Source organism: Panthera pardus, unplaced genomic scaffold (genome assembly GCF_024362965.1).
Source record: "Panthera pardus isolate Hobbes unplaced genomic scaffold, ASM2436296v1 HiC_scaffold_8, whole genome shotgun sequence".
NCBI lineage: Eukaryota > Metazoa > Chordata > Mammalia > Carnivora > Felidae > Panthera > Panthera pardus.
Window position 1 is genome coordinate 139,200,757 of NW_026527013.1, and position 17,642 is coordinate 139,218,398.

Below are 17,642 nucleotides of genomic sequence, written 5' to 3' on the forward strand. Positions count from 1 at the left end.
GGAGCATCAAGCTTCCTAAGAAATCCCTATGTACATAAATAGAAGGCATTTACAGTCAGCACTTTTTTTTTTTTCCCTAGAGCCTTTGCTAGATCTAATGTCAACAAAAATTTTAATATGGCAGTCTTGTATTTTAAGCTCACACTTTTGGGGATACATTCTCAGGTCTTCTTTAATGTGGGAACTACAAATATAATGCATAGTAAGGGGAGTTAAAGAACATAGAGTCCTCATGTAAATGATTAGAACATACTTATCTCCTAGTCCTTCAAGGATAGACTTTCAAAATGTTTGAGTCTGTACTAATCCCATGCTTTGAAAAGACTGGTTACTCTGCTTTATAAATGTAACTGGGCTATGTGAAGTCTGATGTCAACTGATCAAGATGTTAAGTTTCAGTTACGGACAAAAACTGTCTGAATTCAACTTTTATTACCCCTCATCATGAGTACGAAGGGTGTTAACAAAAGTTTTTTACCATAAAAAAATTTTTAATAATGACTATTACCAGAAAAATTTGTTAATGTATACACAGTATAGAAGAAGTCAATTCTCACATCAATGGCATAACGTAGGCGTGTGTGAGTGGGGTAAGTAAAAGTGTAGTGTTTTGGTATGTAATTAAATTTAAGTTGTTACCACTGTTGAAAGGTGTGGAGTCCAATTAAAAGGTAAATCCTTACCTAAGAATACTTACTTTAAGTGTAAATGAATTAAACTCCCCAATCAAAAGACACAGACTGAATAAATGAATAGAAAAAAAGGTCCAATTCTATGTTTATGAGACTTTAGATTTAAGGACACACATAGGCTGAACGTGAAGGTATTGTAAAAGATATTCCATGCAAATGGTAACCAAAAGAGCAGGGGTGGTTATACTTACATCGAACAAAACAGACTTTAAGTAAAAAACTGCCGTAAAAGAAAAAAAAGTGGGTCACTATATAATGATTAAAGAGTCAATTTACTAACAAGAAAGAATAATTATAAATATATATGCACCCAAGCTCAGAGTACCTAAATATATAAAACAAACACTGACACTCTTAAGGGAGAAATAGAAAGCAATACAATTATATTCGGAGACTTTAAAGACTACAGTGTCAATAATGAATTGATCTCCTCCACACAGAAAATTAATAAGGAAACAGCAGACTTGAATAACACTTTAGACCAAACGGACCTAAAAGAACATATAAAGAACATTCTACCCACCAGCCAGAGACTGCACATTCTTCTCAAGTACACACAGAACAATACCCAGGAGAGATCCCATACTAAGTCACAAAAAAATTCTTAACTTTTGAAATCACCCCAAGTATCTTTTCTTACAACAGTGGAAGGAGATCAGAAATCAGTAACAAAAGGAAGACAGAAAAATCACAAATATATGGAGATAAACAAGATACTCTTGAACAGCCATTGGGTCAAACAAAAAATCATAAGGGAAATAGAAAATATATTGAGACAAACAAAAATGAAAACACTATATACCAAAATTTATGGGATGCAGTAAAAGCAGTACTAAGAAGGAAGTTTACAGCAATAAACACCTATATTAAAAAGTAGAAAGATCTCAAATAACAACCTCATGTCACACTTCAAAGAATTAGAAAAATAACTAAGTCTGAAGTTAGGAAAAAAACAAAATAATAAAGATTAGAGCTTAAATGAAATAGAAAATATGAAGTAATAGAAGATATCAATGATACTAAGTTAAATTTTTAAAAAGATAAACAATACCAAGAAAACTTTAGGCTAATAAAAAGACGATGCAAATAAAATCATAAATGAAAGAGAAGGCATTAAAACCAATGCCATGGGAATAAAAAAGATCAAAAGGGACTATTACCCAATGATATCTTGAATATTACACCAAAAGCACAGACAACAAAAGCAAAAATACATAAATAGGACTATATCAAACTAAAAAGCTGCTGCATGGCAAAGGAAACCATCAACAAAATGAAAAGGCAACTTATGGAACGGGAGGACATATTTGCAAAGAGTTTCTCTGATAAAGGGTTAATATCCAAAGTGTATAAAGAACGCTACAGCTCAATAGCATGAGAACCCAAATAATCTGATTAAAGGATGGGCAAAGACCTGAATGGACATTTCTCTGAAGAAGATTGACAAACGGCCAACAGCCATATGAAAAGGTCCTCAGCATCATTAATCGTACTTTGATTTTCGAATGCAAATCAAAACTACAATGAGCTATCACCTCACACCTATCAGGATGGCTATTATTAAAAAAAACCACAAAAGATAAATTTTGTTGAAGATGTAGAGAAAGGAGAACTCTTGTATACTGTTGCTGAGAATGTAAATTGCTACTGCCATTATGATAAACAGTATGGAGATTTCTCAACAAATTAAAAATAGAAGTGCCACAGATCCAGCAATCCTATATCTGAGTATATCTGAAGGAATTGAAATCAGAATCTCAAAGAGATATCTGCATTGCCCTGTCCACTGAAGCATTATTCACAATAGCTAAGACATGGAAGCAATCTAAATGTCCACCAGCAGATGAATGGATAAAGAAAATAGGGCATTGATATACAATGGAAATTCCTTTAAAAAGGAGGGAAATCATGCCATTTGCCACAACCTGGTTAAATCTAGAAGATGTTATGCTGAGTGAAATCTACGTTAGTCAAATCCTTAGAAGCAGAGTGTGGAATGGTGGATTCAGACGCAGAACGGCTGGGGGGAGTGTGAATCAGGGATGCATTAGTGAAAGGTGCGAAGATTTCATTATACGAGATGAACAAGTCTTAGAGATTTACTGTGCAGTACAGTGCCTAGAGTTAACAGTGCTCTGTTACATACTCAACATTTTGCTTCGAGGCTACATCTTGTGTTAAGTGCTCTTATCACACTCACACAAAAAAATAATGTGGATTTGTCTGGCTACGGCATCTCAGTTCTGTTTTAATTTGCATTTCTCTAATAATGAATGGGTTTGAACATTTTTTCATATCCATAAGGGCTCTCTTTATACTGTTTTTAGTGAATTGTTTTTCAGGTCTTCCCCCCCTCCCCAGCCTAGAAAAAAAATTCTTTATTAAATAAAGTCTGTACTCAACGTGGAGCTTGAACTCACCACCCCAAGACCGAGAGCTACATGCTCTATCTACTGAGCCAGCCAGGAGCCCCCTTTCTCCCCCTTTTAAAATATACCTTTTGGTAGTGTGTTAACCAAATAGATACAAAATATTTACACTTCTGTGATACAGAAGTTTCCATTAGTTTCCCAATTAGAATTAATCACTTAAAAAGGATTCATCATGGGGGTGCCTGGGTGGCTCAAGTTGGTTAAGCCTCCAACCTCAGCTCAGGTCATGACCTCATGGTTCGTGAGTTCGAGCCCCGTGCCAGGCTCTGTGCTGACAGCTCGGAGCCTGGAGCCTGCTTTGGATTCTGTATCTCCTTTTCTCTCTACTCCTCCCATCTCTCTTTCTTTCTCAAAAATGAATAAACGTTAAAAAAAAAAAAAAAAAAAAAAAAAAAGGATTCATCATGCTATAGCCAGAGAAGTCAACGTTTACTTTCAAGAACTTTCTAAGAACATGTGATACATGGTTGTAAAACTTCATTTAATTTCTTCAAATGTAAATTAGATTAAAACCACATTAAGTGTCAAACCGCAAAACAAAATGGATTATAAAATATCAACCCATTGGGTATTTTCTTAAAAACTTGTATCACAAGATAATGTCCAATTTATTAATACAAGTATTATTTTAAATGTTTTATTTATTTTTGAGAGACATAGAGACAGAGTATGAGTGGGGGAGGGGCAGAGAGAGGGAGACACAGAATCTGAAGCAGGTTCCAGGCTCTGTCTGCACAGAGCCCAATGCGGGGCTCCAACTCACGAACCATGAGATCATGACCTGAGCCGAAGTCAGATGCTCAACTAACTGAGCCACCCAGGCGCCCGACAATTTATTAATACAAAACATCGCCATGTAATGAATTAATGGATGGCAAGTGTAAGAAAACATTGCCTACAGGAAGAATACAAACAGATGTGAGAGCTAGGGACATTTAATGCCCAGCTCGGTGTTTAGGACTTGAACTTTGCTGCTACAAATATATAAACGTGAAAAACTGTTGGAAATGGTATGCTTTATGTCATGAGCTATTGCTCTTTCAAAATATTATCTTTGAATACTTTTTAACTATCTACTTAAATGGGTATGTGACAGGGGCGCTTGCGTGGCTCAGTTAAACGTCCGACTTTGGCTCAGGTCATGATCTCATGGTTCGTGGGTTGGAGCCCCACATCCGGCTCTGTGCTGACAGCTCAGAGTCTGGAGCGCGTTTCAGATTCTGTGTCTCCCTCTCTCTCTGCCCCTCCCCCACTCACTCTGTCTCCCTCTGTCTCAGAAATAAATAAACATTAAAAAAAAAAGGGTATGTGACAAATAATATAAAAGTAAAAAATAAAACAGTGTCATTTCATTACATATGTCTTACTCCTATCTTTTAGAGCTACAGCAATGACTGACATAAGAGGAACCAGAGATTCCTGACTCTAGGTGCAGCAGGATAGAAACTCGAGCAAAAATGCGGTGCTGCAGAGGGACCTCTGGTCTTACTTGTAGTTCACAACCAGTACTTTCACAAAAGATTAAAATTTTTAATCTCAAAAGATTAAGAAAGTAACCATCATGTTATGTCAAGGATTATTTCAAGACTCAGAAAAATTTACAGAGCTCTTTTTAAAATGAACTTGGAAGACAAAGCCACAGTAGGGAATGAAATAAAATGGAACAGAATTTTATCTAAAAAAAAAAAAAAAAAAAAAAAAAGTAACTTCAGGATGGCAAGATTTTGCGATCAACTCACAATTTTCATTATTTTTACAGAAGTGTACTTCTGTGTCTCAAACTGTATTCCTGATGAATGTAAGCAAATCTGTGATGAACGCTTCCTGTTCTCCTCAGACGACCAGAGAAAGCTTTAAGCAATCACAGTCTTTGAAAAGAAAAAGTAAGGGTCACAGGCCGTTACCTTGAGAACAGAGTGGTTTCTACACCTACCCACTTACTTTTTTGCCATCCCCCTAGGTGGCAGTCATCCCACCGTGGACTGTAAGAAGAGAGGCTGTACGATGTCCTCCCTCAAGGACCACTTCACGGAGGATTGTGGAGGTTCCATGGCATCAAGATCTCCACCAGGGAGGAGGAAACCCCACTCAGAAATGTAGCCATCTGAAGGGCACCAATCAAGTCATGATTACCTGGGTTAAAGTTATCTTAGCATTAGAGCTAAGCCACTAATTTTTGTATATGACATGGCAGAGGCAGAAGGTAATGCTGAATTGTTTAAGAGGAAAACACAAAACTTGATTGTAATCCTTCAGCCATACCATTTCTACCAACATTCTAACAACAAAAAGATCTTATACAGTGAAAATGATGTATGTGACAAGGTGACAATACTTTGAAAGCTGTGTTTGTTTTCTAAGCACAGTTGAAAACAGTGCAGGTAAGAATGGACACTGAAACTAGAAGTGAGTACCAAGCTTTTGCACTTAGTGGTGAGACTTGAGTGCTCATGGACAAATCAGTTCCCTCGGTGAATTTCCATTTCCTCTTCTGCAAATTGGCAATACTTCTCCTCACCTCCCTTATTTATTTTTTGAGAGAGAGAGAGAGAGAGAGAGAGAGAGAGAGAGAGAGCGAGCGCGTGAGCGAGCTTGGGAGGCACAGAGAGAGAGGGAGAGAGAGAATCCCAAGCAGGCTCCACACTCATCATGGAGCCTGATGTGGGGCTCAATCTCACAACCGTGAGATCATGACCTGAGCCAAAATCAAGAGTCAGATGTTTACTTGAGCCTCCTAGGCGCCCCTATTATAAAGGCTTTTTATACATTATATTATTTGATCCTCAAAACAACCCTTCCAGAAAGGTAAATGGCATAATTATCCTTGCTTTCTATGTTAGCAAACACAGAGAGTTTACAGAACTAGCCCAAAGTCATGTACTTCGTAGGTGTCAGAACAATAACTTGAATCTCAGTGAGCTGGAGTATAGAGACCAAGCTCTTACACATGTAGATGCTTCTTAATCAACAATACTTGTCCTTCTATCTGTATGTCTATCATGTTGTGCAGATCAGACCACTGTTAATGTCCTCTGGTTTTTTCTTGCCAGAACATCTATTAATATTCCTTTATGTCTTTTCTAATTTATTTGAGGTCAGAGGCTTTTGATTAACTTTACCCTAAAAAATATAGTTAAAATTTATAATTTACAAAAAAAAGATAACTGCATAAATGAGCAAAAGACAGTGAATCTGATTTTGAAATGCACTATGTGCTCATTTTTTTTTCCTCAGGAAAAGATCAGTTTGCAATCCTGTATTTTATGGACAATCTTGAAAGCTCTGGAGACAAGTCTAGTGTCTGGAAGATCCCCCAGCCCCAACATACACATACACAGAGAGCAATGTAACACTAAGGGGCCATATTCCAGAAATACGTACGCTCTTTTGAGGAACCAGTGGAATGGTCTAGAGGACGACACCTAAACCACTGTCAACCTAGCCATAGGTTTTTTATGGCTCTTTGGATTCAACAAAATCTCTCCCTCATTGGATTCATACATGAATATAAATATTGAAATAATCAAGAGAGAAGGCAAACTGAAAATATTTCAAAGCATATCTTAGGGGAAAGTACTTTTCAGAGGAAAGTACTACTCTTATTATTATATAGTATTATATACATTATATACACACAGTATTAAACACTACTAAATAATTAACAGACATTTTTGGTAGGCTATTGATGTTCATGGAATTCCATTTGAGAGTCACTGCAGCAAATGGAACTCTGTCTCTATAACTTTGCCATCTGAAAGCCACTTGCTGGTTATCTTCTTTCAAAATAAGGGACATTTGTTGGACCAGAGGCTAATCTAACCCAATAGTAAAACCGCTCTAAAAAATGTTGGTTTATCTCACTGGCTATCGAGATACAAATACTACGTAATTAATACTAACTCAACGGTTGAGATTATTGTAGTTTAGTCAGTAGTCGGTAGTAAGCAGATCTCGTTCATGAACAAATAACCGTACTTTAAGATGCTCCTTGGATGTGCATGTTAGTGAGAAGAGTAGGGTCACACACAAAGCGGCAAAACAAATGGAGAAAAAAATCAAATACCCTCTCTCTTCATGTTAGAATCCATCCAGAAACATCATCTGGTTCAGATACTGATGTTCATATGAGTGAGTGTATGCACAAATACGTGTGTCCACCCTGAACTCCTTTCCTGTCCTGCCTCCGTTGCCGGAGGAAGAGCCTGGGACACAGCCAGCTGAAGCACAAGAAGAATCGCCGATGTGCAGTGAACTGAGAGCTATCTGTGCCACAAATACCAAATTACTGCCAACATCCTTTTTTCTTACAGTGTCCCTGATATGATGGACAATATTACATTTCGACGATTTCAGCGACCTTAAATCTAGATCCTGCTGTAATCATGAGCAACAAAGGAACAACCTGAGCTGTGGTTGCACTGATGATGTTTCTTCTCTCCTCCCATCTACTGATATTTTCAGTACTCCACTCCCTTAGGCAGAGTCCTAGGATCCACCAGACAGCCAGGAAAGGAAGAGAATGAATGGAAAGGGGCATCCCCAGGCTTGCACCATAATCATCCCCTCTATATTGCCATTCCTGCTATGATGCCCAGTATGAAACTTGGCAGCAGACCAGGGTAAGACAACTATTCTGCCCCTCCAGTCAACGAGAAATAACAATGTGGTTCACTGCAAAGCACCCAGGTCTGCAGCCCCGTCACTAACCACCTGTGCATTTCTGGCAAGTCGCTCAACCTTTCTGGGTCAGTTTTCTTATCAGTCAAATGGCACATGTGGAGACGGTGTGCTGGTGGGAGCCCAGGGCTTTCTCCTCAACATCTGCGTCCTCCCGGCATTGTCAAAGTGAGTGGCCTCTGGATGGACAGTTGACAGATCGGTTTGCCTACGTTTCTGGTCAGGCACAGTCTAGGCACTGGAATGTGGAGATAGCCTTAAAGATTTTCTGGAAAGGATCTTAAACTATCTTTTTAAGGAGAAAACAAGGTCAGAAATAAGGCCTCAAAAGAGAAGTGGAGAGGCCATCAGAGAGAAGGGAGGGCTGTTAAAAATGTGAAGAAGTGAAAACTGCTTGACTGGGAAATTGCTGATAGAAACCACCTCTTAGCCCTGAAACTAAATTGCCACTGTGATAGAGGTACAGTAAAGGTAAAAGAAGCCTACACAGGAGCCAATGGGAGGGCTCTGTGAGGCAGACACATTGACCTCCACCAAGGGAGCCAAGCAGGTGCTCGTGCGTAGTAAAGAGACTCCAATGTGAACACCCAGCAGAATAAAGATCAGTGCAGAGTGCGGTCTACTAACTTACTCTGGAAATGACGTTAGCATCAGACCAATTCTCTCCCCAATACTGTTCAAAGAAAAAGTTGCTCTGCTGGTTACAAAAAGAAAAAGGCGGGGTGGTGCCTGGCTGGCTCAGTCAGTAGGTCATGCAACTGCTGATCTCAGGGTTGTACATTTCAGTCCCACAATGGGCGTAGAGATTACTTAAAAGTAAAATAAAAATCTTTAAAAAAAAAAAAAAAGAAAGAAAAGAAAAAGGCAAAAAAAAGGATAAAACCAAATCATCAAAACCTTTTCAAAAACCGTACTTAGATGGCCAGCAGTAATTATGCACACAATTATTAAGACACATTTATAGAAACGATACAACCAAGATAAGTCCATTCAAAGAAATAATCTTTAATTGTAAGGAGGAGAAGTAACTTGGCGTTAAAGTAACTACGATCAAAGTGGGTTCTATCTAATCTTCACTAAAAGAGTTATTTATTCCATGCTAGAAAAACAGTGGGAACAGCTTTACTCACCTCTCTTCCCTGATGGATTCCAAGAATTTGGAAGCATTGGGTAATGGAAAAGGCCATAGTGTTACAAAGCATTTTAAAACGAGGTCATTATAATAATCTTATACTTCAGCATATAGTAGAGTGATATTTATGAGTTATGATGATCCATCTCGTCAACCATATTTTTGTGGATTACAAAATATTATTTACATTTTAATTATATTTGAATACATTACCTTTAACAAGCATTTAGTGACTGCGTGGAGTAGACAACACTTAATCATTGCATTTAAAAGACAGGAGAGTAATTATTTTCCTTATGAGTACAGGAAAATTAAATGGTATTTTTGTGAAATGTAGGGGAATATTAGATGTACCCATTTAGGTGAAATACACTGAAACTGAATATCCAATCAGAAATATTTTTTAATTCAAAAATGTCTAACACTCTGATGCTAATGCCTTTTAACAAAAGACAAAGACATCACATACATATATTTCAGCATATAATCATTTTCATTGTAACATAGCAGTAGTACTAGCCTAGAGAAGATCCTCATGGGGATTCATTTCACATTATTGAAGCAGCTGTTTCTTCAGTTTAAAATAAAATATCCATAACAAGTTCACACATGACAGATGTAAGGTAAAAACTAGATTCCATAGTGTGAGCTAAAAGCAGATGTTTTGAATGATCATATTTATAATCAGATACCATAAATCTTAGTTACCTATAGTAAGGTTTCCTGAATATTCTTTTTTAAGAATTTGCTTAAAATGTACTTCCTATAGTTTCTCATATTTTTAAGAACTTGGCCTCATTACATATAAATGTTCTATAAAGTCTTATGTATCTGGGCTTTTAAAAAACTCTTGCCCATTTCATGTGCTTCCTCAAGAATAAAAGCACTGTTAAGGCCCTGAAATTTATTATACTTACTTAAATCCATATATTTTCCAAACTGAATTCAAAGTCATAAAATTCTTTTTTTTTTTTTTTTTAATTTTTAATGTTTATTTTTGAGAGACAGAGCAGGAAAGGAGGAGGGGCAGAGAGAGAGGAAGACACAGAATCCGAAGCAGCACAGAGCCCGACGTGGAGCTCAAACTCACAAACTGTGAGATCATGACCTGAGCTGAAGTCAGAGGTTTAACCGACTGAGCCACCCAGGTGCCCCCTTTTGTTTTTTTTTTTTTAATACGCTCATGACTATTAAAAAGAGCAGCAGTTTTAAATCTTAGAATAAGCAGTTGGCCTGGTGAAATACCACTCTACAGAGTGAATGTTAATACACAATTAAAACTTTTAACACTATAAAGAATGCAGGTTTAGTGAAAATTTAGAGAAAAGTTTGATGGTAAGAATAAAAGACTAATTATCAGTCATGTAGTTATCCATGTCTTCTACTTGATTTTGTTATAGTTTATCACTACTTTTCCTTTTGCATCTTGATTAATTTCCATTTCTAAACTAAAGCCATCCCAGCATGGGGGAGACACAAGGAATCCGGCATCAGGAGATGGGTTTGTGTTCCAGCTCTGCTTCGTATTACCTGTACGTGTTTGGCAGATCCCGTAAGTTCTCCCGTGTTCCTCACAGAGTGACTGTTGTCAGGAACAGATAATAAATTATATACATCTACAGTCCCTCTGTAACATACAGGAATTGGATACCCAGGAAATGCACATACATTCTCAGTTTTTCTTACAGGTAGATGGCCAGCTACCTATCAAAGTCTACGGGCAGGCCACTTCTTCAGTGCTATTCCCACTATGGCAAAGCATCACGTGCAGCTTTATAGGACAGTTAAAGCAAGTCGTCACCTCTGCATGATGCTCTTCATTCTGCTGTAAGACTTCTATGCAGAGCTCTGCTAGGTGAAGGACCTCTTCCAGCTTTCTGGCAGGAGTTGCCTGGTTCATGGTCTCTATGTTAAAAAGAAATCATCATAATGTTACCTTGAAAAGAAAAAGCCAAACATACTCCAATATGTAATGAGGAGATCAGGGTGTTGAAATAGAATAGAAAGCATATTTTTGAGAAATAAGAGATGCAAAAAATACAAATAAATACATTCTTAAAAAAAAAAACAAAAACAAAAACAGTTCACCAGATTGTAGAAAATATTTCCCTCACAAAGCAATCACAGAACTGCAAGTGCTTTGCCATTTAATATATAAGAACAGGTGCATCAGCATATTAGATGCTCAACTTCTGCAACAAACAAGTTACTATTCTCCTCAAGGTCAGGAACACAAAGAGAGAAGATACTACAGTCTTTTCCTTCTCTCTGTATTGTATTATCAATACAATACCCTTCTCACCAGATGAGTCATTCCTGACATTAGCAAAAACCATGGTTTTTTGTTACCATTTAAATTCTCAGCCTGAAATGTTTATACTTTACGTTGATCTTAAATTCAAGAAATATAAAGCCACCTAAAACAACTTGGACAACCTGCGATTAACTGATTCCTCCCCCTCCCCCGCCCCATCCTTCCATGTCTGCCATTACGCCACCCCCTGTCCTCCTCCAACTGGAGAGGGGTGGGGAGGAGTTCTTTGAAGCTGAAGGTTCTTTCAGCATTAGGGAAACTGGTATAAAAAGGCAAGGCCACAATAAGATTAAGTACAGCTACCTGAAATTCAGCAACAGAGAAGGAAAAGCAGTTGATTTTAGAGATACAACCAACTGGCAGAAATCAGAAGTGCCTCGTATAATGAAACCATTTCAAACTGAATGTGAAGAACAGAGTTTCGAACAAGCACACTGAAGATAAACACTGTCTTACATTCATGGACTCTTTGTCCCAGTAAGGAGGTTGTAAAGAAGGGAAATAAAATTTTCAGGAAAAGGGCTTTTTCTTTTTAAAATGTTTATTTTGAAAGAGAGAGAGGGTGAGCACACGAGCGCACAAGGAGCAGGGGAGGGGCAGGGAGCAAGGTGAGAGAATCCCAAGCAGGCTCTGCACTGTCAGCATAGAGCCTGATGTGGGGCTCTATCCCACAAACTGGGAGACCAAGACCCGAGCCAAAATCAAGAGTCTTACACTTAACTGCCTGAGCCACCCAGGCGCCCCGAGAAATGGCTTTTTCTGCGGAACCTAAGGAGTTCTGATTTTTGGCAATGGATATTTTCCTTCAACTTCTTCCTAAAACTTTCACCTTAAACTTGAAAGACACTCTTCCAATTGCTCTTATTTCCAAGGGCTGTACAATGAGGCAGTGAAACACTGCTTATGGCTGGTGCTTGCTCATTAAACATTTATTATAAGCGTACTATAGGTCACAGTGTGATAGATGTGGGGGTTTCCATCCCCCAACCCTGCACTCATTCTCCTAAACTTCCCTGCAGGATGGAAAGCCACCGCTTGTCTGTGACAGGGGTCAAGAGCGGAAAGCCAGTCTGCCAAACACCACATAATTGAGTGTCCCTACATGTTCTTAAGCTGTGAAGAGGAGGGGGTGTAAGCCATGTCCCTGATCTGTAACAACTCAGACTGCAAAATCACTACTGAAAAGGATCCTTAGACATCAACTATCCAATCTTCCACCTGTTTCACGATCGCTTCAAAATCCTCAAGAGGGTGAAGTCAAGGAGATCATGGCTTTGCACAATCATCTCCTCCATTTGGGGGCAGCTCTAGCTACTAGAGTCTGATGAGAAAGACAAGCTCCTTAAGAAAAGTTTGAAAACAACGCAGAGCAAACACAGCAGTAATGTAGACGTGAGAGCAGCCGAGAACAGGTGGGTTTGGAGGGAGGAATCAGCAGGAAGGTAAGCAGAACCTGAAGCACGTCCTAAAGGAGTAACAAATGACCTGGTAGGTAGAGGACAGGTTTCTAGAAATGTCTCTATGACAGAGAGGTGCATTTCAGAGGAAGATAATGATTACAAATGTTACCATTTATTGAGTCAATTATGTGTCAGGCATATAGCGCCAGGCACTTTCCATGCATCACCACACTAATTTCCCTAACAGCTTTGTTTGGTTATTTATTCATCTAACTTACAGATAAGGAAACAAGCCTGGAAGGATGAAGTGCAACAGCTAGCAAGTGGAAAAGGGGAGAACTGAACTTAATGTGGGCTCTTACCACTTCTGCTTTGCCCCTGCCTGGCTGGAGTGCAAACATGCAGGAGAATAATAGGTGATGAGTTTGGGCTCGGACTGTGGCAGGCTTTAAGATCATAAGTACACTGGATAACTATATCCTACGTACAACACAGCAAGCGTTGCTTTGCAAGGCTTCAGATTAAATTGATTTTAGGAAAATGTATTTGTGGTTGTGCAGAAAAAGGAAGGATTGGTGAGGCTGTGTGGCCAGGATTCCAAGGGTCAGGTCTAGCAATATGGAGAACTATGGGAAGATGGTAAGAGGAGGGTGCAGGGATGCTTTGAAGAACAAATTTGCAAGCCCTTGAAAGTTACTAGAAATTGCAGGCCAGAGAGGAGAATGACCCTGAGGTTTGGAGACTGTGTGGCTCAGGGAATGAGGATGCATGGTTGTAAAACCAGGGAATGGGTCTCCAATGGGGCATCCTATATATTTTAGGACTACCATATATGTATCAGTTAATGATTCTAAACTAAAAAGACAATTAAGCCATGTAAAATCTGCCCACACAGGGAGTTAAGACATCTGGATTCTCTGCCTAGAAAGCCCCTACTCATCATTGAAGATACAACTTTAATGTTGCTTTAAATGTGGGACCTTCTTAAAGTTCTAGGGCTGAATGAGTTGCTCCTCCCTCCGAGCTCCCCTCTTAGGGGCTTATGAGTCTATGCCCAGATCCAAGTCAGAAACTAGATCTCATTATCTTGTACCCTCAATATTTTGAATAGGCTTTGGACCATCACAGATAACTAATGAAAGTTTATTGACGATGCAAGAATATACCTTTTTGGGAAAAACTGTGTTAAAAGTAAATACCCAAATCACTTAACTTTGTGTACGACTGCAAATTGCTCCTGTCACTAACATGCCAAGGGTGACAGAATCGGCAAGTCCACCAATGAAATGTGGCTGCAGTTTGAGAATAATGCTCAAAAATCCGATGAATGCTGCACTCTTAAATTAGAGAAAGACATATTTGTAAAAGGGTTATCAAAATAATTTTTAATTCTCAAGAGCATATCACTTATATTCCTTAATTTTTCCATCTTTAGATTGAAGGTATTGAATTAAGTTGAGGATTCTTAACCCAAGGGATTTAGAGATTAGGAACAGGTTTTAGGGCACAGCCTTAAAATTATTTGCTAATTTTTGGGTATGAAGGCATTGCGGGGAGAGAAGGCTCATACCTTTCAGGTTCTCAAAGTGGTTCATAAACTAAACAAATGCTAAGAGTCACCAAATCCTATAATCTCTACAATTCCTTCTAGCTAAGAAATTCTATGCTTCCTATAAACATAAATGTTGGGCTTTCTCTACATTGGATTGTGTTAAACATATTTCTATGTTTATATCATGTGTTTTTCATAATAGAAAAGCAACAAAATTTATTATCACAAAAGAACTTACTTTCCTACCTTCTTTATTACATTATTTACTGAATCCTTACAACCATTCCACAAGTTAGAAAATAATGGCCCCCATTTCCATATTAAGAGAGTCCTTGGAGGGGTTAAAGAAGGTGTCCAAGGTCATACAGGATACCGGCTGAGAATGGATTAAAACTTACCTCTGATGTCAGGTAAGCGGCAATAACACAAGGACTGAATCCTTTTTAATTTTCAATTCTTTGAATAGGAATCACACACACACTCGACTGACTATACGTTCAATAATAGCTTCTGAAATGGCTGCAGGTTTGAAGAGTTTATTAAGTCACCATATCCTTAGCCACAAGTATGCAATAATGGAAAATAATCACAGAAAGAACTTGAAAACTTGTTTCTGTTTACAGGTGACTATGTCAAAACCAGCTTTTACATTTGACACTATCTTAAGTAAAAACTTGGAGAGTACCCTGTGTCCTTCTGAAACTTAAAACTAGTCTAAAACATTTTATTTTTCCCAGACTAAATTTACTGAGAAGAGCAGAACTTTGTACTTGAACATAATGGCCACTCTAATACTTTAAATAAATAGCATTTTTATCAAGTACACTGCGTATACCATCTCTGGCTGTCACTCATTTGACTACAGCCAAGAAGTTTAATGCATGTCTGTAGTCAGAACTCTATTAGATAGCAAGGTTATCAATGGCTCCATTACAAATCTGAACACTGAATATTTGAGAATTCCTCCTCGAAATGTTCACTTTCTGTAACATCTTCACAGCATTACATAGGTCTCTATATTCTTCAAGCTTCACACCAAGCTGATGATTGTTGTAATACATTTCAAATAGTGTCATTTGAAACCAATATGCCCAAAGTAGCAAGGTTGCTTGATGACTTTTCAATGCACTGCTCTTGGGGACAAGCTTTCTTCATTTTGCACCACTTTTAATTTTCTAGTTAACACTCCCTGACTGGTCAAAGCAATTCCTTTTAATTATAGCTCTGTACATTTAAGAAAATATCTCAGCAGAAACAAGGTAAGGAGGTAGAGAAGACAGCTTGACTATTTTGCTTTAGTAGGCTTTAGGCTTTAATTCTGTTCCCTATTGCATACTCTTAGCATATTCTCCCCAGCTGCCTCCCTTCTAGCCGTTTCCTGTCAAAATCCTTAGTGTTGGACACACAGTGATGCTCAGAGTGAAGGTTGCAAGGGAACCTGGGGAGAAGACCAGTAAGATCATTTCAGTCCCCCCTTCCCTCCATATAGGATATGGAGAAATTTGTAAGGTATTTGACCTTAAGTCTTAACAGACTTATATCTATACTTGCAACCAAACAATAAAGATGGTGTTGGATAAAGGGACCATGGCAATAATGCTACCATAATACTTCTCTCCCTTGCATCTAGGTCATGATAACCAGCTAGAGTACATCAAAAAGTAATTCCTATATACGGACTAAGATTTCTTGCCTGGTTCCTCAACATCCCCAGATTTTGTGACCCTGAATTTGAGTCAACATTTATTGCCTGGAAGGTAGTCTACTAACAACTAAGGGGATATGATGATGAACAAGGTAATATTTCAGGCTTCAAAGAAGTTATGTGTCTTTCTCTCTTGGCAGATTATATGGTATTGAGGATAGCTCTATACCATAGGTTTTTGGTCAATAGGAGGAAGTTCTGCTATAAAGCTCTGATACAGAGGGAATTAAATGGACTCAACATGCAAGAAAAGCATTATTATCTTGCAAGAAATATGATCAAAGATACGTCAATAGGAAGGCTTTAAGTTGCTCATAGGTAACATAAGGAGATCTTCAGAAAGAAAAGCTTCTTTTAGTGAGTCTGTGACGTCAGAAACTTTAGATCAGAGAAAGTCAGCAGCAGTCTAACTGCTTTACATATAGTGTAATCACGATTTCAGAAATGGAATTTAGGGATTCATCACTTATATATAACACTTATATATAACAGTGCTCATCCCAACAAATGTCCTCCTTAATGCCCATCGGCCATTTAGCCCATCCCCCCCCCCCCCAACACCTCCTCCAGCAACCCTGTTTGTTCTCTGTATTTAGGAGTCTCTTATGGTTTGTCTCCTTGTTTTTATATTATTTTTGCTTCCCTCCCTTTATGTTCATCTGTTTTGTATCTTAAATTCCTCATATGAGTGAAATCATATATTTATCTTCCTCTGACTTATTTTGCTTAGAATATACTCTAGTTCCATCCATGTTGTTGCAAATGGCAAGATCTCATCACTTTTGATCACTGAGTAATATTCCATTGTATATACATACCACATCTTCTTTAGGCATTCATCAGTCTATCAACATTTGGGCTCTTTCCATACTTCGGTTATTGTTGACACTGGGGTGCACGTGCCCCTTTGAAACAGCACTCCTGCATCCTTTGGATAAATACATCATAGTTGCAACTGCTGGGTCGTAGGGTAATCCGATTTTTAATTTTTTGAGGAACTTCCATACTGTTTTCCAGAGTGGCTGCACCAGTTTGCATTCCCACCAACAGGGCAAGAGGGTTCCTCTTTGCATCCTTGCCAACATCTGCTGTTGCCTGAGTTGTTAATTTTAGCCATTCTGACAGGTGTGAGGTAGTATATCATAGTAGTTCTGATTTGTAGTTCCCTTGGCTCAAGGAATGTCTGCTGACTCCAGTCTGTCCTAATTGTAACCTTAACTCTTATTGGTGTTAATGTTCTCCCACTTTGCATGATCCAGACTGATGACTCAATTGGGAAGTCTAAAATTTATTGAGGTCTTCTGACCCATCCTCTGCCTCTAGCACAGCAACCTGTGGTGAGGGAGAGTGCCAGAGCCTAACACAACCAGGCTTCTTTGAGTCCTAATCCCAGCCAGATCTCCATGCTCATGGGATTTCTCATCCTGAGAGGGAAAGGTGGGTAAGAGAGCAAATTCTTTCTTATTAGGCAAAACTCCCTCTTGAAACCTGTCTGCCACTTTCAGAACTCCTGAGTTAGCCACGTAGAGGAAACAGGGTAGAACATGCTAAGAAGACTGCCTCAGAATCTAGGGGAGAAGCAGTTTCTAAAACTAAACTCTACTTCCCCAACTCTTCAGGGCCAACCTGACTCAACCTTGCCCAGTATCTGACTCCCCAAGACTTGGTACTCTCAGCTAATGCAAGAGAAGAGCATTAACATGGATCCCTTCCTGGATTGTCTGATGGCAACCTAAAT

The 17,642-nt window shown here is 38.6% G+C and overlaps 1 protein-coding gene across 16 annotated transcripts in view; it reads right to left on the reverse strand.

Moving 5' to 3' along the window:
* CADPS2 (calcium dependent secretion activator 2) overlaps nt 1–17,642 on the reverse strand; it is a 540,953-nt gene that overhangs the window by 83,700 nt on the left and 439,611 nt on the right. For all 16 annotated transcript variants that reach the window (XM_053897639.1, XM_053897630.1, XM_053897632.1 and 13 more), the window contains one exon: nt 10,735–10,838. In XM_053897639.1, the coding sequence (XP_053753614.1) occupies nt 10,735–10,838 (104 nt within the window). The remainder of the gene's footprint in view (nt 1–10,734; nt 10,839–17,642) is intronic.